General features: G+C 41.9%; 2 protein-coding genes across 2 annotated transcripts; one reads left to right on the top strand and one right to left on the bottom strand.

Annotated features, from left to right (window-relative positions):
- Nucleotides 1-202: 202 nt before the first annotated feature.
- LOC119728543 (centromere protein W-like) lies at nucleotides 203-3,688 on the bottom strand. Its single transcript, XM_038200823.1, has 3 exons — nucleotides 3,499-3,688; nucleotides 1,925-2,038; nucleotides 203-664 (listed from the first exon to the last, which is right to left on the bottom strand). Exons 1-3 carry the CDS (start codon nucleotides 3,586-3,588, stop codon nucleotides 638-640), a joined length of 231 nt encoding a protein of 76 aa, XP_038056751.1. The 5' UTR covers nucleotides 3,589-3,688; the 3' UTR covers nucleotides 203-637.
- Nucleotides 3,689-3,810: 122 nt separating this feature from the next.
- LOC119727993 (nucleolar GTP-binding protein 2-like) lies at nucleotides 3,811-23,951 on the top strand. Its single transcript, XM_038200073.1, has 14 exons — nucleotides 3,811-4,020; nucleotides 6,647-6,734; nucleotides 7,559-7,653; nucleotides 8,772-8,905; nucleotides 9,824-9,922; nucleotides 10,300-10,452; nucleotides 11,374-11,532; nucleotides 12,359-12,472; nucleotides 13,135-13,368; nucleotides 18,594-18,752; nucleotides 19,916-20,014; nucleotides 20,204-20,846; nucleotides 22,682-22,830; nucleotides 23,808-23,951. The coding sequence occupies exons 1-14, from the start codon at nucleotides 3,951-3,953 to the stop codon at nucleotides 23,949-23,951; spliced, it is 2,340 nt and encodes a 779-aa protein (XP_038056001.1). The 5' UTR covers nucleotides 3,811-3,950.
- The last annotated feature ends 906 nt before the right edge of the window (nucleotides 23,952-24,857 follow it).

The following is a 24,857-nucleotide window of genomic DNA, read 5'->3' on the forward strand; positions in this document are numbered from 1 at the left end:
ATTGACTGTGCGGGGTTTGAACCTGCGACCTCCGGATTGCCATTCCTGTGCTCTACCAACTGAGCCATCCAGCCCTATGTTGGCGGTTCCCCATTTTGTCAATGTCTTTGTTCAAGGGGCTCCAGCAGAAGCCACAAATCCGTATATGCCATGTAGCCAGGGATCACACCCAAAGTCACGATGCTAGCAACATTAACAATACTGCAAACCTGGGAAATAGCAAACAACGATCACTCAAAGCCTTCACCTGCATATATTTGACTGATAAATCAAAACAAGGAACAGAGTACTCTCCTTCTATTGCAAATCCAAACCGAGAAAAAGATTTGCTTAGGACTCATTTCGAAGGATCCAGTCACGCTTACAGCAGTGCGCAAACAGGTTGTTGTCGAAGTGGCTTCTCTGATTCCCTCTAAGATAGTATCCAGATATATTGCCTGCAAAAAAAACTCCTGTTCAAAGGCGTTTCTGATGATGCGATTTTCAGAACGAAGACCACTTTTCTACAAATGTCACACTTCTCGGCAGGAGAGATCCAGTGGTGCCTTGTTAGATTTCCCGTTGCCTCCTGCCCGTCTCATTATGAGATACCACATCTACGCCAGAAGACGTCAACGTGCAGAGTGTGGATTGTATGCTATCCTCGCATTCCTTTCAGTACGTCCTGATGAAAACAAAGAAAACAAAAGTCTCAATCAACAAATTGGCAGTTTAGCTTCTTTCAATTTAGTTTGTCTACACTCGGGCTCACTCAACCGACACAGCCTCAAAAAGTACTCAAAATTCAACTGGGCATTTCACACTAATGGGTACAATTGACGGCAAATTTGGATTTGAGAGGGGGCACTGGAGGTACAGCAAAGCAAGATAGTTTGATCAGTTTTTTTTTCCTGTACATTCCAAAGCCGTAATGATCATGCGTAGAAAAATATTGAGGACTCCCTCTGTACTTAAGAAATTGCAGGGGTCATTGTAAATAATTACGTAACATGGGCAGAAGTTTTGCTATAAATTGACAGGACACGAATTATCACGTGCATGAATTTACCCAAATGTCATCTCATTCATTCATAGCCTATTTAGGATTGGTAACGGCCAAAACAAACACAATTTTCTTGGTCTTTAAAACCCTAACAGAACTCAACCCATCAAACCCCAACAGCATGTTTTGTTGGAATCTGTCGGGATGGGTGCAGTACCCCTAAACTGACAGTCTTTTACATTGGGTTGGCACACCTCCAGAATCAAAGTCAGAAATATGTGTGTGCAGTTTCACATATGGTGTTGGAATTTGCCAGGATGGGTATGGTTCCTAGTAAATCATGCTAACAGTAATAGTGTTAAGACACTTATATGTGACGTACGTAACATGGACAAAAATTTTGTGACAAATTTCTGTCTCTGTAATACGTGCATAATATTCTGAACATAATACCAAATACACAGTACATTGTCTTGGTTTTTCAAGGTAACAATGCTGTAGTTCACGTTGGATGACGTGTATACACGCAAAGATTTGCGGTACTCAGAACGGATGACAGATAAACACACAACGAGCGAGGTCAGAAATATCTGTCAGTGACCCGCTTGCAGCGCATGAGGCCGGAAATATTAGGATGTGCTACCCGCAGATGACGGCCTGAACCCGTCTGGCATCGAGGTTCGTGAAAACAATCCCGCGCCTGGGTCCGGTCATGTCAAAATAATCCCAGCACAAACTGGTTATCAAACTTTCTGTCCATGCTACGTATGTAACATTCCGAGCATACATATCTTGTTTGCCTGGAAAGTTTTACATTCTTGATGGGGTGGGAATGTACGAGAAAAAAAAAAAAAAATGGTTTGCAATTATGCAAGTGCCTATGGAAGAGGCTGATCTATTAGACATGCATGCTATCGCCAGCAATTTGGATGCGCCTTTTACCTTGAGAACAGAATTGACGTGGGCTGCAGTGAGCGTGTTCTCTTTCTGCTCCTGGGCTGCGATGTTAGCTTCCGTCGCCAGCCGTTTTATAAACATCATGTAGTCCAGAAAGATCTGCCGCAAATGTGATATGAATAAAAAGGTTGATCAATAAAACCAGGCATTAAAACTTAATTTCATGAGAAAGTCGAATTGTCACATAGGTGAACTCTACGAGGAAACGAGTCGAATACTAACCATGTTTGTTTTTTTTGTTTTTTTCTGTAAAAAAGTAAATTCAAACAAAAATCGGAGAGATTCCCATATCTGGCCATCACTTGTCACCCTGTGCACAAACCCCATGAGACTGGTCTGAAATTTTTAAGTGTTTTCTCAGTAAACACGTCAATATTTTCCCTCAGGCATGCAACTGGGAAATCACAAAAAAGAGGAAATTCAAATTTGTCCCAGATTTTGTACAGTGTTTTTCTATTTTCAATGGCACACATGGGAAGTAAAAAAAGAGGAAATCAACTGATCCGAGGAAAAGTTGCATGCCTGTTCCCTGCTAATTTTGAATTTTTAGGACATATTATCACTTTCTGATGGCTGATAGGTCACTCAAGGGAAAAATTAGTCATGGCCAGATATGGAAATCTTACCCAAAAAGCTACAAACAAGAATAAAAATTCAATCAATGAAGCTACATCTAAATTCTAATACTACTGACACTAGCATTATGTTGATAATGGACCGATCCAGTAAGCACCGCCCCACGGTATTCTGACCAATTACAGCCGTGATTTATGTCCGACATGCGTGCACAAAAGTCCGACATGCGTGCACGCACGTATGACGCGCGGCAGGAAAATGCAGTGTGGCATTGGAGAGGAGCACGTGCTATTTTGCCCACGTGCGCATTAGGAGGGGCTTACTGGATCGGTCCATTGTATGAGTAGGCCCTATGTGATCCACAATAACCCCTGTTAGTTTACAAAGTTACACATTTTTTTCAAAGTTGAACAACAAAATAGGCTGGAGAGGGGTTTGAACCTACGACCTCCACTTGTGGTGTATTTGAAAATTCGGAAAATGTTACACTACGCTCCAACAAAAGCAATGGTCCCAACGGACCAACTATAGATGGGACGATGCTACCATTTTTAATACAGCTATGATGGAGCATTTAACACATAAAACATAAACACCTGACGAAGTCTAGACAGAAGCATTTTTTTTATGAACTGTTTTATCCTCTATCCTCCATAACGCTTTGCAACACGCGCGCATTGCCAATGCAAATTAAAGGCGAGTGCGTACAAACAGGATCGCGTAAATTTAAGGGGTCAGACGATATACCGATAGGTCCTAGGCCTACATGTATACCAGAATTGCCAATAATGTCTGATTCCCACTGTTACCATCTGAATACGAAGTGACAACGAAAGCGTAAGCGCGGAACAACACGAAGATTCGCCAAGGCAACCATTTCCAAAACATTCAATGTAGTGCAATGTTCAGCATGTTCAGTGCAGTGCCGGCAAACAGTGTAAACAATCGGGGACCGGTTCACGGTCAAATATAAAACTGCCTACCAATAAATCTGCATTTTTGCCCAAACGAACATTCGGCTGGGTCTTTTTGATGATTGTCTTCACCTTCGACCTCGGAAATTTTCTCTTCATCTTGATTTACAGACAAATTTTCGCAAAATTTTCAGCACTTCCGAACTGCACTTCCACTGTTTTGATTTTCGTTCGGTTTTGGTACATAGTCAGATCCCCGTCCCCTACGGACGAAAAGTATAGGTGAGGTGAGTCTGGGTGCCTGACGAACTTTTCGCAACTTTTTTTCGTTGGTACCCACTGTTCATTTTTGGTGGTTAATGATCACAAACTACAGAGCACCAGTGAGCTATTGGACATGCTGCACGTGTTGTGTACGTAGTGCATTTAATGCTGTGCAGTATTTCGTAGGCAACTGTTGACGGACTCGGTAGCTTTTTCTGCTTCAACTTTCCACCAGATCGAACTGCCAGAACTCCAAAATGGCAAAAACAATTAAAAAACAGAAACGGAAGGACAAGATCAGTACATCTGGATCCAGTTCCAATCCGGGTAAGATTAAGATAAGAATCATTTAAGAAGTGGCTATAGTTACGGCAGTCGTATTGAATAACGTTAAATTACATAGGCATAGCCGTCGAACTTAGACAGCTAGGCTAGGGTTTCACATTATTCATTACAAACTGCCGTAACTACTAGTAGTAGTATGGAACGCCGTATTATCGCGGTACTTATCACGTTTCTCGTTCGGAATAGAGATTGCCCACTAACCTTCCAGAATTGTCCTGTCTTATGTGTAGTATAACTCTTCCTTTTTATATTAATATAAAAAAATCTGACGGGTGGTGTGGTTTATTCCGTGTACGATGCCTGTGAAAATAGACATGCGCGGCGTGTGTGAACGGAGGTGGACTCCCTATTATCGCGGTATGCGGGAAGTGGTTTTTATAATGATCCCAACTTTTTTGTTCATAGTTTATCTTTGACCAAAACACCTACTCCTAGAACTATGAGGCTCCACGTAGTGGAGCCTCATAGGTTCAGAAGCCCGCAAAATTGTTGTCAGCACAAAACACTAATTAAGTACAAAAACGTCCATCCCAAGCAGGCCGTTTTCCACAGAACCGCTGCACAGTTTGCCCCTAAACTCCATACAATACCTCATGACATACTCACGTTATGTGCACCCAACAAACATCGGTGGATTCTGTCTGTTTTTCGGCAAAAATGATGAAAAATATGCCCTTTCTGCACTGAGCCAACCTAACACTTGAAACGAGCACGCGTGCAGAATGATCGCAGTTATTTTCGGTTCGATCGCTCGGAGCGCGCCGCGGGGGGTATGGTGTAGGAGCGGAACGATAGTATGCACATGCGTACAAGTGCAAGTACGTACCCCCCGCGGCGCGCTCCGAGCGATCGAACCGAAAATGACTGCGATCATTCTGCACGCGTGCTCGTTTCAAGTGTTAGGTTGGCTCAGTGCAGAAAGGGCATATTTTTCATCATTTTTGCCGAAAAACAGACAGAATCCACCGATGTTTGTTGGGTGCACATAACGTGAGTATGTCATGAGGTATTGTATGGAGTTTAGGGGCAAACTGTGCAGCGGTTCTGTGGAAAACGGCCTGCTTGGGATGGACGTTTTTGTACTTAATTAGTGTTTTGTGCTGACAACAATTTTGCGGGCTTCTGAACCTATGAGGCTCCACTACGTGGAGCCTCATAGTTCTAGGAGTACAAAACACCCCCTGAATAAAGTCTGATATTTTCCCTGTAACGTTCAAGTTGATTAAAGACAAAATGTCTGCAGGATGATTTCTTAAGACCCTGCCCTTCCCCCGAAAGGAGAACACAAATCCCTGAGGCAAGTCTACTGATCTGCGATTGAGGGCGCCATTCACTTTACATGGTGTGCCGTTTTATTTTCGCTAAAGCGCGGTGCTTATTTTGATCCCGTAAAAGTTGTTACGATTTCGCGCTGCAAATATCGTCGTTCGACTTCATTTTACATTTGCAGCTGAAGAATGGGAACCAGACAATGGAACTTTCATGGACAGAGCGCATTTAAAGAGTTATGTTAAAATATAAACGGTACCTTTTAGCAGACACGGTGAGGGAAAATTTTGCAAGTTTTGGAAAACGTTAATATTTATTAAAATCGTTAAAAGTCCCGAAAGACACAACATTTTTTAATCATTCTTTTTATACAACTCGGTAGAAAATCCTTGATGACTGGTGAACTGGATAAAAATCGCCACTTGAAGGAGTTTTGACACTGTAAAAAGAGAAATTTCCCATGCCGCGATAATAGGGATGCCGCGATAATAGGGAGTCCGACTATACTAAGCCGTCGTCCGAAAGAATGAAGTTGTTGGGCACAATTGGTCGATCTGCGTGTTTGGTCAATTGCGTTGCACGGTGGGTCGATTCTGAAGGATATCGCAGACTTAACTTAGTTTAAACAAAATCCCAGAATGACCAATCGCACCCAACACTTCTTTCTAGCATTGTTCCTACTATAGTCATAGTTGGCTCTGTGCGGCCCCCGCCCCTCCCCCACCAACCCCCTCCGAGTGTGAAGAAGCCCGAAGCCACCAACCATTTCTGTTTCGGTTAAAAAACCCATTGACTGTCTTCTTTCAGAAAATCAATCTCCCTAAATCATGTCCACCCCCCCCCCCCCCCCCCCCCCCCCGGCAGGTGACAGTACAGCTTGTGTGTAATCATCTGTAGACAATTGACTCTCGGCATTGTGAGAATGTCACGCGAGGAGGGCACGGCATCGGGCAACGGGGCAGTTTTCTAAGCCTTGACTTTATCTCATTTCTATAGTCAGTTCCAAACCTTTACTGTCACAACCAACATGAAGTTATACATGTACTTCAAACTTTGGGGTTGTGTTCCTGATGTTTGTCGATGTGTTCTTGATGTTTGTCGAGATATTTATATCTGAACACCAAGTGAAGTTTTCCTCAACAATTCTTTTCATTCGTTTGTGGTCTGCTTGTCTTTGAAAAAAAAAAGGTTTCAAAAATGTCATTTTTTTTTAGGCTACATGTCCAAAAGATGTTCAGATTATACCCCTTTGGCTGAAACCTTGCTTTTGATGTGTTTTTTTGTTAAAAAATTACAATTTTCAACAAAAAATGACATGTTAAGTCTGTATTTGTCGTAGATCGGCTGAAGGGGGCTGGAGGCCACAACATGCGTGACAGAGCGACAATCAAACGCCTGAAGATGTATAAAGGCGGCAAACCAACCAGGTAATACTGCATTGAAGTTTAGGTTTAGAGTAGATCATTTTTCATTTGTGCATTAGTTTCGTTTGAAGCAACAAAAGTGCTCAAAAGAATAAAGACAGGTGCTTAACAACTAACCTGATGATTTTTTATCTCAGTTAATGTTGTATATTCTTAGAAAACAATATTCTAGGATCTCAATTTCAATTCAAGAGTTGCCGAGTCGTGTTTTGAATTGCTCCCAAAATCAGCGTCCGGGACACGTTCTCATTCAGCCGATCGTCACGCACATCGTCACGCACTGAACCGATGAATAGCAACTGCGTGTGCGTCGTGCCAACGTTTGCCGCACCCATTCACGGATTTGCCCAATTACAAACCAACTACTAACAGAAATTTCCAAAAATGACTCATCTTTGCAAATTACCTTCTTTTATTGGTTTCTTCAAAATGACAGCATGCCAGAAGGAATAATTTCACAGAGAGTTTAGTACCGTTAACCCTAACCTCCCAACTATCAAAATCCATCCCCCATTTTGGTGGATTTTGGGGGACTTGGTCCTGCAGGCCTGGTGTGACTAAATATTGATGGAGTATGATGGACTTGGGCCTGGAGGCCTAAAGCAAAGCATGCATTGGAAGCAGTGTGATTGATGGATTTTGGCGGACTTGGTCCGGTTCTTAGTAAAATAGAGTAGGGAGTAATCTTTAAACCAAGTAAGAATTTTAACAATAATTTGGAAGGTTACTTTTTGGATAGCTGCAAGTGATCTATTCTACCTTTAATACTTATACTTTATCAAATATTTATTACTAATCATTGTTCCGAATTCATGATTGTCTTTTAGGAATGCCGCAGGGAAGATCATCAAGCCAGCTATATTTCAGTCCCGATTGCCGTCGGGATCTGTCGCCAGGGTGGATCCTAATCGCCGATGGTTTGGTAAGAACGGAGACATAGTTTGCGTTCAGCATTTTTACGCCTCATGCATATTTATAGGCCAAGTCTGCTTCTTTCATTGGTCGATGTTCCAACAGGTCGGGAAAGTAGCTAGATCCCAAACGCTCGAAGCATGTACTATCGCCCAACTGGTCAGCAGCTGATTTCATGAAACAGTGCGTAATTTACGCCCTGTGTAAGACTTGCGTAACCAATTTGTTGCGAAGCTGTGCAATCAACTAACGATTGATTTCACGAAAAGTGGCGAAGCTGCGTAACATTTTAAATAATATAAACATCTTGGATGAGGGTAATAACAGCATTTATGACAGCTGTTTGTGTATGAGTTTGTTAGGTCATGAAATAGTCGTTGAATCACCTCCGCTCGCCATTTTGAAAAGAGTTTTGCCACACTTTCTTTGGAATCGTGCAGCAGATCTGAAAATTCTGTCAAGAGCACAAAAGCGATTCGTTTATCGCAAACACAAAGCTATGAGTGTCTTGTATCAACCTTGATAACTTGTGTAATGACAGGCTCCACGACGATCGCGATTTGCTAGTAAAATAGTTCATTTTCAGTCGCTACACTACAACTAAAATGATTGCGATAAATTGAGGTGTAGTAAAACTAGTCTGCATGGGGCGTTCCTTTTCCCTCGGTTACTGCTTGGGCAAAACAGAACGCTCCAAGGATCACCTCGGGAGGCTAGTTTTACTACACCACTTGAAGCAGTCAATATGTGGATATTGTCATGACTATTAAACATCACAGAGGGAGTGTGGCATAGTGGTTAGGGTTCGTGACTCACGATCAGAGGGTCAGGGGTTCGAATCCAGCTGCTGGTCATATGTTGTGTCCTTGGGCAAGCCACTTCACCCCCCTCTCTCCACCCAGGAGTATAAATGGGTACTGGCATCAGCTGGGAGTAACCTGCGATGGACTAGCATCCCATCCAGGGGGAGTAGAAATATTCTCAGTCGTCTGATGTTACTGAAACTGGAGATAACGCTGGCCTGATGGGCCATTAGCTTGTGACATACTTTACTTTTTATTAATAAACATCACACAAATATTAGAAATCCTTGCATTTTTCTTACTTTGCATTTTGTTTTTGTCAAAGGCAACACCCGAGTCATCACACAGTCAGCATTGCAGACTTTTCAAGATGAGATGGGCAAAGTATTGAAGGATCCATATCGAGTTGTGATGAGACAAACCAAGCTTCCTATCACACTGCTACAGGAAAAAGCAAAGGTACTTCCAACCTGACCTGTGCGGGTGCAGACCAGTTAATCAATTCCCATAGGCACCAATGATAAATACCCCTTCTTTAAAAATTGAAAAAAAAATCAGGAAACATTTTCACAACTGTCTCAGGTGCACAAGTCATTCATCAAAGTAGTTTGTGGGGGTTTAACCCTAAAAGAGCCGGGCCAGGGGGATCCCTCAACTTTTTCGGCGATACCCTTGCAAAAAACTTCTTCACTTTTTAGCCTCGAGTCTTGCGCATCTTTTGATACCAAAAACATAAAATTCCGACCATGGGTTGGCGCGCAGCGAAAAAGTAAAATTGAATGTCCCCATAATATGTAGTGTACACAAAGCAGAATTACCATTGGTGCATATGAATAATTAATTAGTCGTAATTCCAGAACCCTTTAACCTATAGTCCTGAAATTTCTTGGGTATGTTTCATATTAAGTTGTTCTATGCATGCGCCGAGTTTCATAATTGTTCGTCACTCGATGGCTGAGATCTAAGTGGGGAATCCCCCTCCCCCCCCCAACAAAACTCCTTGTGAGAGAAATTTTTAGTATCTAATTTGGATTTGATCGGCTTAGGCAATTTTGGGCCTATTTCAGTGGTCTGCAACTGTATAGTGGTATATACCATTTGCTATTGCACCAAGTAACTGTAAGCCTTTGTGCCTTTGCTATTTAAGTGAAGTGTGACTTGCTATGTATAACACACTAAGCATCAGCAGTGGTTCAATGTGACCCGCGTCATCGAAAGTGATTCTTCTTTCTATTCATGTTGGGAAATCATTTTCATTTGTGGACTTACACATTCGTTAGTCACAGTAAATTTAGTATTGTAGTTCGTTGTGTTGAATACCTAGTCTGGAATCATTGCTGCTACATTTTTCATTTCATTTCTTTCTCTTCCGTGCAGAATGCAAGAGTTCACCTTCTAGACACAGAGAGCTTTGAATCAACATTTGGTCCCAAGAAACAAAGAAAGCGGCCCAATCTGAAAGTGTCAGATATGGAGGTACAAAGATCCCACATTTCTAAAGAAACTCTGTGTGGTTGTATATCTATTATGTCTACTAGTCCTACTAGTCTTTTGCACTCAAAAGTCATTTCAGTAGCATGAAACGACTGAGGATATTTCTATTCCCCCTGGATGGGATGGTAGTCCATCGCAGGTTACTCACCAGCTAATGCCGGTACCCATTTATACTTGCGGGTGGCGAGAGGCAAGTAGGGTGAAGTGGCTTGCCCAAGGACACATGTGGCCAGCAGCTGGATTCGAACCCCTGACCCTCTGATCATGAGTCACGAACCCTACCCACTACGCCACACTCCCCCAAATTACACCAAAAGAGCTAGCGCTAAACCACATCCATTTCTTTTTTTTTTGTGAAGGGTCTTCTCAAAACCGTGGAAGACTCAACTGATAAATATGACGAGGAGAAAGACAAAGACCTAGTAACGGAGGACGAAGGAATCAGGCCGGAGGTCAGAGAGTGGATCTTCGGAGCCGGACAGTCTAAGAGAATATGGAATGAGCTGTATAAGGTATAGTCCAGGGTGGCAGTGTAGCCACGCAAGGTTAAGATGTCTTTGGTAATGTGTAAAACCACAGCCATAAATCCTGCAGCCAATTCATGAAACAGTTCATGGCTGTGCGATGAACTTGCGATTGATTTTTTAGGGTAGGCAGCTTTGTCGCCAGTTGCCAGCATCGCGGGGGAGAGATGGCTCCGCTAGCCTTGGTCAAGTTTTTTCCAGCGACAACCTTGTATGCGAATAAACATGAGATGATTATGCAGTACTTGGCCATGGAGGCTCATGTTTTTGGACAGAGACCTGGATAGTGTAGCTACATTCTCCAACAAGTTTGGAGTCAGCAGACCAACTATAAGTGGATATAAATCCAGTGACAAAATAACAAAAATTGCCCATGGAAGTAATACAAAGCCGACTGTTAACTAAAGTACACTCAACCAAAAAAGAAAGTCCCCCCCCTTCCAATACTTTTTTGTCTAACTCGAAAACTACTGAGCACCTCTCGCTCAAATAACGACTAATCTGTACAGAAATTCCTTAGCAATCCAGCCATACTCTTTATTGGCCCAAAACAGTGATAATGTGTACGAATTTATGCAATTTATGACAAATGATACCGAAAACAGTTGCACTTTTGTATACGTGCAAGTTGTGGTTCACACTCACCTTGCACGAACACAAAAGTGAAACTTTTTTTTCGATACCCCTTGTCCTAAATTGCATAATTGTGTACACATTATCACTGTTTTAGGCCAAACAAAGAGTATGGCTGGATTGCTAAGGAATTTCTGTACTGATCAGTCGTAATTTGAGCAAGATGTGCCCAGTAGTTTTTTGAGTTAGACAAAAAAGTATTAAGGGGGACTTTCTTTGTTGGTTGAGTGTAGTTTGAACTGTCATGAAGATGTGTATAAATTCTATCTTGATCAGGTGATTGACTCGTCTGATATCTTGGTGCAAGTGCTGGACGCCAGGGACCCCATGGGTACCAGATCCAAGTTTGTGGAGACTTACTTGAAGAAAGAGAAGCCACATAAGCACCTGGTCTTCGCAATGAACAAGGTGGATCTTGTGCCGACATGGGTCACAGTAAGTTAAATATTACAATCTTGCATTACAGGTTTTCCTTTGTCTACAGGGTGAGTCAAAAAAAAAGTGACCTGGATTAATGATTTTTTTCCCCTTAAAAAGCATTCAAATTGAATACACAAATGAAGTATGTCTTAAAAGAACACTCTTCCACTCATTGGAAAAAAAATATAATTACTGAAATTGATCCATGCTATCAGAAGTCATGCATGTTTTACTAAAAGAATTTATTTTTAAAGCTGTCTATGTAATGCCATTGGAAGCTATAAGTGAGATTTTAATCATTTGAGTCAAGACCGAAACATTGTTTTTACTGTCAGATTTTGTGTTTTGAATATGAGGAACAAGTCATTTCTGTTTTTCTGAAATACTGATGGCAATTTTTGTCTGTTTTCCTTTGCAAGTTTTCATTCATTCATGGAGGTGGGAAAACATTTACGTATTTGATGGGTATTCATCAGTTCGTAGAACGATAAATGATCAGTGGTGGATAGCTGAAGTTTGTGATCTTTTTATTAAAATAGACATAACTTGGGAATAGAGTATGCAAATAAAGTGATATTTTCACAGTTACAAGTCAATAACATGTACTTTAACTTTGTTATTTTTATGTCACCTTCTTTTTGACTCTCCCTGTAGTGCTAATATATTTTTAACAAGTTGTTACATCATCTTCATTATAATCATACATTTTTTGCCAAATTTAAAAAAAAAAATTCTGATCTTTAATTATGTGTTACTACCACCGACAGCTTTACATATGCGAATTCTTTTCCCTAATTATTTTTTTAATAAAAACGAAATATTTGAATCGTTTTTCCCACAGAAACGTTGGGTGGCCATCCTCTCTGCCGAATATCCTACGCTTGCGTTTCACGCAAGCGTCAAGAACCCATTTGGCAAAGGCGCACTCATACAACTCCTGCGACAGTTTGGCAAGGTAGATATACATTTTTATCCCCCTGGCTTGCAAGCCAGGGTTGACTGGAATCCTGCTGCTGCACAATTTTAACGTGTTTTTAGATGGGGTTAAGATCGAGTATAAGCTTTATGTTGCCTCTCTGGGCTCCCATATATTTTTGCACTAAATTAAGTCGGGCACCATTTGTAGACGGTGTTGTAATTTTGTAATTGTGCGTCTCGAAGCCAAACTGACGGAGCGATGGTCGTGTATCTGGAACCTGTAAACGCTTTTTAATTAGCTCAGTATGCTTCTCAAGCCTTATGGTTTTACAGAGGTCACCTCAAGCTGCACTCTGAAGGATATTTTGAGAGTTTTAAGGGATCAACATTTTTTTTTTACCGACGCACATGGCTACAACTACGCGCACGCAGACCAGAAACCGGAGCGCTTTTTTTGGCCTTACATGGTTAAATTGTTTTTGTTATTGTAAACATGAATTTCACATTCAAGAATTGTTTCAAATGGAAAATGTGTGTTCAGTTTGTGAAATGGATACTACAATCTTATTGAGAATAGATATATGTTTTTCTGTTTAATACACAGACCTTTAAAAGACAAACTTTACATTTTTGGGATCTCCAGACAGATGTGTAACTTCAATGTCCTATTTATTTTATCTTTCAATTTGTCTTCAACAGCTCCATATTGACAAGAAACAGATCAGCGTGGGCTTCATCGGTTACCCAAACGTCGGCAAGAGCTCTGTTATCAACACACTGCGGGCCAAGAAGGTCTGCAAGGTAGCGCCGGTACCCGGCGAGACCAAAGTCTGGCAGTACATCACACTGATGAAGCGTATCTTTCTGATCGATTGCCCCGGGGTGGTCTATCCGACGGGGGACACCGATGCGGAGATTGTCTTGAAAGGAGTGGTGAGTTCCAGATGGCCGTTAATTATCCCCCTGGCGCCTGTTCTATGCGCACTACTTGCGCTAGCTATAATTCCTTTCACCACTCAATAATTATACATGCAAACATCACAATTAGTTGCATGTAGCCTGTCGCCATGGCTAGCGTCGGCTGATTTATTTTCAGTTCATTAATACAGTTCAAAAATCACATGTTTACATTCAAAATGCTGTATACATTGTTATAACAAAAACATTCGATGGAAGCTCTTTTTCCACGATTGAGGTCTTCGTATATGGCTCACTTTCAATGACGCTGCTGTAACTTAAATTTTAATTAATACTGTATTAGTATAGATCTACGATTTCGCTCTATAACCGACTTTGCCCAGGGTGAAAAACCAGATGTGAGGGGCCTTCTCTTGCGGGGACTTCAGGGAAGGGGGGCTCTGGTCTGGTTCTGGAGTAAGGGAAGAGGGGGGCACGCAGGTTCTTTGTTGGAGTGAGTGCTGACACGGAAACTGGATCTCCCTTGCTCTGACTGTTTATTCAGACTGAATCGGCCCAGGTGGGGCCACCTGTAAAGATCGGGCAGGCACTCATAAGTTTCATTTCAAAATACAAACAATGTACAAGTGTAACTCATGAAATAATAAGCGTACATGTATTAGAAAGATGTACACACATTACCCAGTTAATTACCAAGAGTGAAAAGCCTATATGCAAGTATGGTGACCGCATCGAGCACCCAAGGATGGAATCACAAACAGACAGGCCGGCCCTGCGCACTGACTGACCAACACTCGCACACACTACCACACACCGCAAGCACCCACATCCGTCCCTAAAATGCACAATATGATCACCAACTTACATGAACTTTCCAAAACTATATGACAGTGACAGTTGTAAGCATTTCTATAAACTGATCTCCAGACAATTAAGTGCCCAATAATGCAATATAGGCCTACGTCCAAATAAAATCACTCTTAAACCACAAACTACTGTAAGTTACATATCACAATACATGTACTGCTCACGCACGCGCACTGCACATGGTCACACTGTGTGTGCCATCAGTGCAAACATGGGTTGCTAACCCTCGTGCATTTGGTCACAGTGCTCCCTAAATCTTACAGCAAAAATCTCTCCAAAAACTTCATTACATTCTCCAAAACTACCACCATATTAATCTATAATAATTTGCTGATACAATAAAGGGCACATAGGTAATAATCATCTGGATTTTTGGTGAAATAATTGCATTCAAAAATGACCTAAAAAGTACAATACATTTACCTGTAAAGATCGGGCAGGCACTGCCTAGCCTAGGCCTTGCCGCGACCGCATGGTTTGGGAGCTGTGAATTAACAACGTGCAGTTCACGTCAAGTGAACAATCCACAAAAGTGATCTAAAGCCAAACCTATGATGACAAATAATTTGATAATACACATTTCTAATCAAGATAAGCATAATTCTTCTTTAAAATCTAAACATAATGTTCATTTTCCTTGACTAAGAAATATTCACAAAATACAAGTTCAAAATCACAGCTCCATAAATCAATACTATTTTTGGCTCCACTAGAAAAATCAATACTTTGTATTGCCTTGTCTCGAGTCACACTGAGTAGACTTCACTCAAGTCACATGAATAAGGTAAATGCAAGGTTTGTAGTGAATAAACAACCAGAGAAAGGGGTCATTATAGAGGAACAAGAAATACAATCAACACAACCATTACAACTCTTCCACGCCTAGTCATCATCGTCCTCGATGATGGGGATCTGAACAGAAGGGTCAGTAACCAAAGGCCAGAGAACCTGGATCAAACAGTGGACCACTAAGCTCTCCTTGGGGATGCACAGCATCAATAATCGAACAAGAGAAAATGCGAAAACGCTTTCCAACATAGCAACAAATTACTAAAAACGATCTGGCAACACTCCTCGTGTGCTCCGAACAGGATACCGCCTGGGCAGAGCTGCAGAAGTAGACCCATTCTGGGCAGTATCTACTGCTGAAGGTTCGGGACTCTCCTCTGGTACCACCTCTTCCTCCTCTTTAACCTGTGGTTGGGGTCGATCAGACTCATCGGAGGAAGGAGCATTTTCCACACCGATTGGCAGCTGACCTGGCTTGATGGTAGTAGCACGGGGACGGAGCATATAGGCCCTGGGGCAGGACGAAGAGTCGGTCTCAGAATCACTTGCTCTGTCTGATGACGACTCAACAGGTCGGTTTTCAGGGAGCCAAGGACAGTGTTTGAGCGCTGTTCTGTGTACGACTCTTTCTTGACCAAGGTGGCTCCGCACCACATACACTGGGCGATCTGGGAATGGCCGTTTGATTACCAGGTGTGGTTCGTCGAGCCAATGATCTGCAATCTTGGATCGGCCTCTGAGTCCATGTTGGCGCACCAGAACATAATGGCCCACTTCGAGTGGTTTCTCAAAACTGTGGCGAGCTTGTCGGGCCTGTCGAGCTGCCGCTGCAAGTTCAGTGTTGCGACTTGCAATTCTCCGAGCTTCCTTTAGGACCTTCTGGTGTCTTGAGACATAAGATCCAAGGGTTCTACCACTCTTGGGGGAGGCTTCCACGCCTAAGACCAAGCCATGTGGAAAACGGCCATTTCTACCGAACATCAAGAAAAATTGGCTCCACCCCTGTAGTGGAATTCTTAGAATTGTTGTAGGCATATACGAGCGCAGGCAGATACTCTGGCCACTTTTTCTTCTTCTTCTCAGGCAGGGCAGCAAGCATGTTGTGTAAGGTTCTGTTGAATCTCTCACATTAGAGCAAGGGAGATCCAGTAGCTCTCCTCAGTCTTATCAGGTGCTCAGCATGGGCTCAACTCCAACCATCCTGCCGACTACGCTTGTGAGGGGCCTTCTAACGCGGGGACTTCAGGGAAGGGGGGCTCTGGTCTGGTTCTGGAGTAAGGGAAGAGGGGGGCACGCAGGTTCTTTGTTGGAGTGAGTGCTGACACGGAAACTGGATCTCCCTTGCTCTGACTGTTTATTTAGACTGAATCGGCCCAGGTGGGGCCACCTGTAAAGATCGGGCAGGCACTCATAAGTTTCATTTCAAAATACAAACAATGTACATGTGTAACTCATGAAATAATAAGCGTACATGTATTAAAAAGATGTACACACATTACCCAGTTAATTACCAAGAGTGAAAAGCCTATATGCAAGTATGGTGACCGCATCGAGCACCCAAGGATGGAATCACAAACAGACAGGCCGGCCCTGCGCACTGACTGACCAACACTCGCACACACTACCACACACCGCAAGCACCCACATCCGTCCCTAAAATGCACAATATGATCACCAACTTACATGAACTTTCCAAAACTATATGACAGTGACAGTTGTAAGCATTTCTATAAACTGATCTCCAGACAATTAAGTGCCCAATAATGCAATATAGGCCTACGTCCAAATAAAATCACTCTTAAACCACAAACTACTGTAAGTTACATATCACAATACATGTACTGCTCACGCACGCGCACTGCACATGGTCACACTGTGTGTGCCATCAGTGCAAACATGGGTTGCTAACCCTCGTGCATTTGGTCACAGTGCTCCCTAAATCTTACAGCAAAAATCTCTCCAAAAACTTCATTACATTCTCCAAAACTACCACCATATTAATCTATAATAATTTGCTGATACAATAAAGGGCACATAGGTAATAATCATCTGGATTTTTGGTGAAATAATTGCATTCAAAAATGACCTAAAAAGTACAATACATTTACCTGTAAAGATCGGGCAGGCACTGCCTAGCCTGGGCCTTGCCGCGACCGCATGGTTTGGGAGCTGTGAATTAACAACGTGCAGTTCACGTCAAGTGAACAATCCACAAAAGTGATCTAAAGCCAAACCTATGATGACAAATAATTTGATAATACACATTTCTAATCAAGATAAGCATAATTCTTCTTTAAAATCTAAACATAATGTTCATTTTCCTTGACTAAGAAATATTCACAAAATACAAGTTCAAAATCACAGCTCCATAAATCAATACTATTTTTGGCTCCACTAGAAAAATCAATACTTTGTATAGCCTTGTCTCGAGTCACACTGAGTAGACTTCACTCAAGTCACATGAATAAATAACAAGGTAAATGCAAGGTTTGTAGTGAATAAACAACCAGAGAAAGGGGTCATTATAGAGGAACAAGAAATACAATCAACACAACCATTACACAGAGATAAAACTCTATGAGGTAAAACTCTGGAAAACCTTGTGGCCGGTCCCTTATACATTGTGTAATCCTTGAATGCATAACTTACTGGTACGTATACATACTCAAAGTGTCTCATCTTCTTTTAAATGAAATGTACCATGTATTATGGTCGTTATGAAAAATACCGACCTAGCGCATGGTGGACGCAGGCTAGAATGGCCATACCACGGCCACACACACGCCCTTTACTCTAGTACGTGCTCAATAACATTCTATTCAAATTAACCCTATTCTTCATCCTGTTCACTCAAGCGTCAAGCTTGTGAGTAACATACAGACAAATTTTTCCTGCTATACTTCGTACCGCAGGAAAATAAACTTCCAACCAGACAGGGGATAGTGCCATCACGTATTTCTGTGTTTGTCCGTGTGTGTGTGTTCCATTTGACTGTAAATCTCAACCAAACTTGAAAGATGGTCTGTGGAGAGAAGGCCGACGTCAAAAAAATCCTTTCCAATATGGATATTTACGAGGTCTCTGGAGAGCTCAGGTCTAGTACAATCTCAAACAAACTTGAAAGGTGGTCTGTGGAGAGAAAGCCTACATCAAAAAAATCCTTTCCAATATGGATATTTACGAGGTCTCTGGAGAGCTCAGCTCCAGTACAATCTCAACCAAACGTTAAAGGTGGTCTGGGGAGAGAAAGCCGATGTCTAAAAAAAAATCCTTTCCAATATGGATATTTACGAGGTCTCTGGGAGCTTAGCTCCAGTAGAATTAGGTCTACTATTGATGATTATACTTGCTGCAGTGGCTAGAGGAATGCATCAAGACTAGGCCCGCGTCTCATCCAAACTCCCCATTGAACCCAAACTCCCCATTCAACTGAGAACTGCCAGATGGACAATCAAGGCCGTCACTGAAAATTGTCCTTACTAACTGCCTGTACATGAATACAAACTGCCAGCATGCGTTAGTATTGTTATGTCTATTTTTGTACTTGAATCCTGAATAAAAATGCAGTCTCAATTTTTCCCAAGGTTCGTGTTGAGCGGTGCGAGTCCCCTGAAGATTACATCCCCGTCCTTCTCGATCGGGTCAAACTAGACTACATCAGGAAGACCTACCGACTGACCGACTGGACCGATCCCACCGACTTCCTGGAAAAAGTTGCCCAGAGAACTGGCAAGCTTCTAAAGGTCAGAACCCTGGGGTCGATTTCACGAAGCACTACGGTCGATCATAACTCAAGTTACGAAGAATTACCCATCGCAACTTACAATGCTTCTTAAATTCGATTTCACGAAACTTACGATGAGTTGAACTCATCGTAAGTACCTTGACAACGGCGTGTTAGTTAAGACGTGTCTGTGGGTCATCGTAAGTTATGAAGTGTCTTTTCGAAGTCAGTTTTATGGCATGACAAGTGAAAAAAAAAGACCAACATCATGTGATAATGTTTGTTAAATTATCTATGTAAATTACTGTTACGTTCATGTCACGTACCTTGACAATTAAGCAGAATCAAGTAGGGATCTCCTAAACGTATCAAATTCTTGAATATTTGATCATCAATACAGAGTGAGTCAACAAAAAGATAAAACCCAAATGTCGGGACTATTGTTTCAGTGAAGTTCTGCATGTAGCACTTTCAACATCTAGGATATGAAAGCCCAATTCACAAGTCTTCTTTTAGTGCAAGAATCATTCAAATCACTCATATAATTTTCAAGTTGCGGGATTTTAAACACAACCACCATTTTAAATTTCTGTCCACGGATCACAAAAAAGGTGCCTTTTTTCAGCAAAACGAAAACAATTCACACACATCCCTATGTTATTTGTTATCGTTTTGCTGAAAGAATGCTTAGCTTTCAGCCTGTGAAGTTGATGCAGTTTCCATGATGTTTTTGTTTGCATTATTTTAAGAAATTACACTGTCAAGTTTCATTATTGTCAATGATTTGACTTTTAAACCTTTGTAAGCCTTTAACAAGCTGAAAAAAAGTTGTGGATATGATACAATTTTGTGTGTTTTGTTTGGTCTTAAAGTTTTATCCTCCAATCGAATGACAAAGATCTACTTGGATGTTATATAAAACAAATAATGAATGTTTTGCATTCGTACAATGGTGAGAAATATTTCTATTCGTTGAAAGATGGAATGTTCCATTCAACTCAGCTTCGCCTCGTTGAATGGAACATTCAATCTTTCAACTCATGAAAATATTCTCACCAATGCACTCATAAACAGTCATTATTTGTAAATGGTTCAATTTAGATTGTGTAATTAGAGAGAAAAGGCATCACACAGCCTTTGTGCATCAATCATGATTTTTGTTATTTTCTTGCACGTTCCTAGGGTGCAGAGCCTGACATCCGTACCGTTGCCAAAATGGTTTTGAACGACTGGCAGCGAGGGAAAATCCCGTTCTTCGTCAAACCTCCAAATTGTGAAGTGGTGAGTATTCCAAAATCTGAGCCGTAAGACTTAGAGAGCCATGCAATGTTATTTTTGTAATGAAGTCCTTCAAAATGCACGTTTGTGTCCCAATTCTCCCTTTATAACCATTGAGGGCATGCAAGTGCAACGAGTCCAAACTTGAAGATGTAGGGACATATTGCTGATGATTTGTCTTTATTTTTACAGGATCCAGAAGTTGAGAAGAAAGAAGTGATTGATAAGGCTAAGGTGCAAGACGCCGATGATGCCTACAAGACTGTTGGACCTCCGGAAACGTACTCCAGCACAGAACCTACTTCAGGCGTGACAGTGAATGAAAACACCACAGCCGAACAATCCAAAGACATCACGGATAGTCAAACAGTCTCGTCAGTCCAGCAAGATTTCAGTGGCATCAGTGTAGGGGTCGACTTCACCGGCGACGATCTGCAGCCCGATGGCAGCAGAGCAGAGAGCCCTCTTGTGGCAGGTAGCGGAGAGGAGGCTGAGAGCCCCCTAGAGGCCAGCAGTGAAGAGGCTGACACGGAACATTCCGAACACGACCCGAGTGTCAAAGACTCCGAAGCGACTCCCTTGAACGACAGGAAAAAAGCTAAAGTGAGGAGCCGGAAACTCAAAATTCCCTCCATGGAGAAAATGATAGCCAAGTATAAGTCGAACGCGCCGAGCTCGGAGGCAGCGAATATCGGAGTGACCGCGTTCGGAGTGAATGCTTTCCTCAGCCGGGACAATCAAAGGATGCTGGCCAGCGTGCAGGCCGCGAAGAAACGCAAGGAGTCCGGAAAAGCAGGAGGGAGCGCCGAGAAAAAGACAAAGAAACGGAAACCAGGTAAACAGAATTGTGTTGTAATCAAAGTTTCGATAAGACTGGATTTTGGATGTTTACACGTTTAAAGGCATCTAGGATCCTTTGCTTTTCATGCATTTTGTGCGTTTCCAATAATGTCGCCACTCACAATCCAAAAGAAGAATGTTCAAAACCTAACCTGTTGAAGTTTCAGCTCAGTGGATATTACACTTTGTGACGTGAAAATCCATGCACACCCTTTGATCATGATCAATAGAAGTCCAAAAATCAGTCGACCGACTGATCATTAGCAATCCCCAACATTTCTTGATTTGTTTTAAATGACAGCAAGCCAGATGGAATAATTTCATGTGGTGTTTAGTACCAGTGCGATCTTTAATCTTAGTAAGCCTTTGATAATAAGTTGGTTGGTTACTTTTGGGATAAATGCAAATCATCGCGTCAGTACAACAAGGTCGTAACTCCATTCTGCAACAAAGTCGTATCTTGCACTAATACGCTCCATGCAACAAGGTTGTATCTTGCGTATCGCGATGTCCATTGACTTTGTGTGTACGTCCGGGTTATTTTAAGCAAGATACGACCTTTTGACATTGAAAACTCGCACATCACGCAGATGACGTCACACGCCATTTTAGGAGATACGACCTTGTTGTACGGACACGACAAAATGATCTATATGCCTTTAAATTAAACAGAAAAAAACCCAGAAAATCCGCTTGCAATTTTCCCAAAATATCAGAACACAAACTTTAAAATGAGACTTTGTTTTACTTTACAATGGTTGAGGATGCAAACTGTTTAATCTACAAATCCAGTTATTTCAATATTTGCCAAAAACGCGACTTACCAGTACCTATTTTTTTTTTTCACTGCCTTCCAATATCTACCACCGTGCCAAGTCTTATGTCCCGAACTCGCTGGCAGTAAACAGTTTAAAGTAAACAATTCTGAAGTGAGATCTACAGGCCCTCCCTTTCCCAAGTCAGTACCAATGCTGACTGGCAGATAAGATTTTAGTTGTGACAATTTCATGATAGTTTCATAGTGTATAAGTCTGTGACTTGCGCAATAAATTATGGCGTAACTTGCGCAATCATTTTAGGTGGTGTAAGTTGTGGCATAGCGCCTGAAAATGACCCATTTTACCAGCAAATCGTGATTGTCGTGGAGCCTGTAATTGCACAACTTATCAAGATTGATACAAGACACTCAGCTTTTTGGTTCAAGTAAATGAATTGCTAGTTTACCTGTGACAAAATTCCTTAGAATTGCCGCATGATTCTAAAGAAAGTCAGACAAAATTAATTTCAAAATGGCGGACGGAGGTGATTCAACGAGTGTTTCGTGAATGAACGAAATAGTAGACAAACAGCTGTTGAAAAAGCTGTTATTATCCTCATCCAAGACCTTTAAATTATGTAAAACATTGCGCGGCTACGCCAAGTTTCGTGAAATTGATCGTAAGTTTATTGCGCAGCTGCGCAACAAATTTGTTGCATAAGTGCTACGCATGGCGTAAGCTACGCACTGTTTTGTGAAATCGGCTGCTGGCATCTTTGGTTGGCACAAAGTGAAACCCCAGCCCAAAGACACATTGCCTTCAGGAATCACTTATGGACACTTTTTCGGGACAGAGTAATGTGGAATGACCTCGCAAGTCACCAGATTTGACTCGGTTTAACTCTCTTGAGTGTGGGTTACCGTTTTTGGGGACAACCTGTATTGTGCGGAGTTGAAGCATCCTCAAATGCGCTCTGCTACAGTGCATTGGTAAATTAAACTGACTTGCAGAAAATTACACCCAAAAAAGCAGCGTTAAAAAAATAAGTGGACCATTTTGTCAACTATTTCAGCTGGACGCTCCTTCCTCAGACTCGACAAATTTGAGGAGACGGAACTGGACAAGAAAGCCAAGATGAGGAAACGATACTTTGAAACGGCAGATGATGACGAGGAAGAAGGAAGGAAAGCCAAGAAGAATAAGGGTCTCGGTTCCAAAGAGGTAAGAAACAGAATTGTACTCATCTCCTCAAACCTCAAGTCCGTCCAAGTCCTTAACCCTAACCTCACCAAAAACTTCAAGATACTACTAGTAGTAATCTGTAGTATGCAGTACTTCAGCATATACGTCCAATTTTTGGTGTACAATCATATGGAGGCGTCTGTGTGTAGTCAAGGGTAAAATTCAGTCATTTAATTGATGGTTTTGGGTGTTTGTTTCTCATTTTAGGGTAGGGGCTGTCAGAAAAGGGTATTTAGGGCAACCGGAAGCAGAATTGTTTTATTTTAATTTTTTGGGTACTGCATACATAATTTTTGTAGTACTGTGTAAGCCTTAGGGGGTTAGGGTTAATGTTGGGTCTGAGTCCAAGTGGAGTCCAAGTACGAGTCACAAATGTAGAGTCTGAGTTCTTAAAAATTCAAGAAAAAGTCTGATAAAATAATCAATTGGAAACAGTTTTACTGTTACGCACGTAGAGAGTGGCGTAGTGGTTTTGCCTTGGTTGTGTAACTACAGAAAACGACGCATCAAAACTTTATATGTAAAAAAAAGAAAAATTCACAAAAAATAGGAAGAAGTCTTTAAGTTTCAATTATAAAAGAGTCTGAGTTACTTGCCATGCTTACATTGAGTCAAAGTTGCACGTGCGAGTCCGAAGCATCAAGTTCCAGTCCGAGTCCCAAGTTCTAGTCCGAGCCACCAAAAATGTGATTCAAAGTAAAAGTACCTATTTGTCCTTTTTTGGGGAGACACAATGCATGCACGCTAAGCACCATCGATATCAGAATTTTCAAAAATTTGATGTATCGGAAAACTAATATGGAGGAATATTCGATACATCGAATATCGCAGGTTTTTTAGGTAGATCTACATGCTGTATTTGTGCTTAATAAATCTACCCATTTTTACCTGATAAATTTCCTTCTGATGTTCCAAGCACCACCAAAGAAATTCATTTCCCTCTTCTTTACCACCAGCGGAGGCGAACTGAGAGGAGTGCGCAGCCTAAGAAGACCGGCCAGCACTACTACGCAACGGCTAACGTCAAAAACAAGAACCGAAGCAGGAGTAAAGACTCCAACGCTAGACCAAGGAAAGGGGCAAAACAGAAGACTAAGTAAAGTCTGTCACGAGCCAATGTGGCCATCAGGCCGGTATTCATCTCCGGTTTCAGCAGCATGAAACCACTGAGAATATTTCTATTCCCCCTGGATGGGATGCCAGTCCATCGCAGGTTACTCCCCAGCTAATGCCGGTACCATTTTACTCCTGGGTGGAGAGAGGCAAGTGGGGTGAAGTGGCTTGCCCAAGGACACAATTGGTCAGTGGCAGGATTCGTAGGAATATTTCTATTCCCCCTGGATGGGATGCTAGTCCATCCCAGGTTACTACCCTGCTAATGTCGGTACCCATTTATACTCCTGGGTGGAGAGAGGCAAGTGAGGGTGAAGTGGCTTGCCCAAGGACACAACGTATGGCCAGCAGCTGGATTTGAACCTCTGACCCTCTGATCATGAGTCACAAACTAGGCCACACTCCCCCACGGAGATGATGAATAGTCGCATCTATTTATTAGTTATTATTCTTTGACCTTTTGAATTTCAAAGTGATCACTGTCTGATGGAAGATAGTCGCCAATAAAATTTATTGTATAATTGGATTAAAAGATACATAGGATCAGTTGGTTTTTGTGCCTTTTTTTTGTTTAGGGCAACAAATTTTCCAAAATCTTTAAAGGTAGGGTAGATCATTTGTCAGTTGTGCATTATTTTGTTTGTAGCAACAAAAGTGCTCAAAATCTGAAGACGGGTGCTGAACAACTAACCTGATGAAGTTTTAGCTCAGTGAATGCTGTATATTCCTAGAAAACAATATTCTAGGATCTTGGTTTTATTCCATAAGTTGCTGAGTCATGTTTTGAATTGCGCCCCAAATCAGCATCTGGGACACGTTCTCATTCAGCCGATTGCATCTATGCAATGTCAGGCACAGAACCGACGAAAAATAGCAACCATGCGTGCAGCAAA

Source organism: Patiria miniata, unplaced genomic scaffold, assembly GCF_015706575.1.
Source record: "Patiria miniata isolate m_02_andy unplaced genomic scaffold, ASM1570657v1 HiC_scaffold_20, whole genome shotgun sequence".
Taxonomy (NCBI): domain Eukaryota; kingdom Metazoa; phylum Echinodermata; class Asteroidea; order Valvatida; family Asterinidae; genus Patiria; species Patiria miniata.

Coding starts and splice junctions, on each gene's coding strand:
- LOC119728543 (XM_038200823.1), bottom strand. CDS start 3,588: ATGAAGAGAAAATTTCCGAGGTCGAAGGTGAAGACAATCATCAAAAAG. Junction 2,039..3,498: donor GCAAAAATGCAGATTTATTG/GTAGGCAGTTTT, acceptor CATTTGCGGCAG/ATCTTTCTGGACTACATGAT. Junction 665..1,924: donor ACGTCAATTCTGTTCTCAAG/GTAAAAGGCGCA, acceptor TGTTTTCATCAG/GACGTACTGAAAGGAATGCG.
- LOC119727993 (XM_038200073.1), top strand. CDS start 3,951: ATGGCAAAAACAATTAAAAAACAGAAACGGAAGGACAAGATCAGTACA. Junction 11,533..12,358: donor TTGTGCCGACATGGGTCACA/GTAAGTTAAATA, acceptor TTTTTCCCACAG/AAACGTTGGGTGGCCATCCT. Junction 18,753..19,915: donor GAACTGGCAAGCTTCTAAAG/GTCAGAACCCTG, acceptor GCACGTTCCTAG/GGTGCAGAGCCTGACATCCG.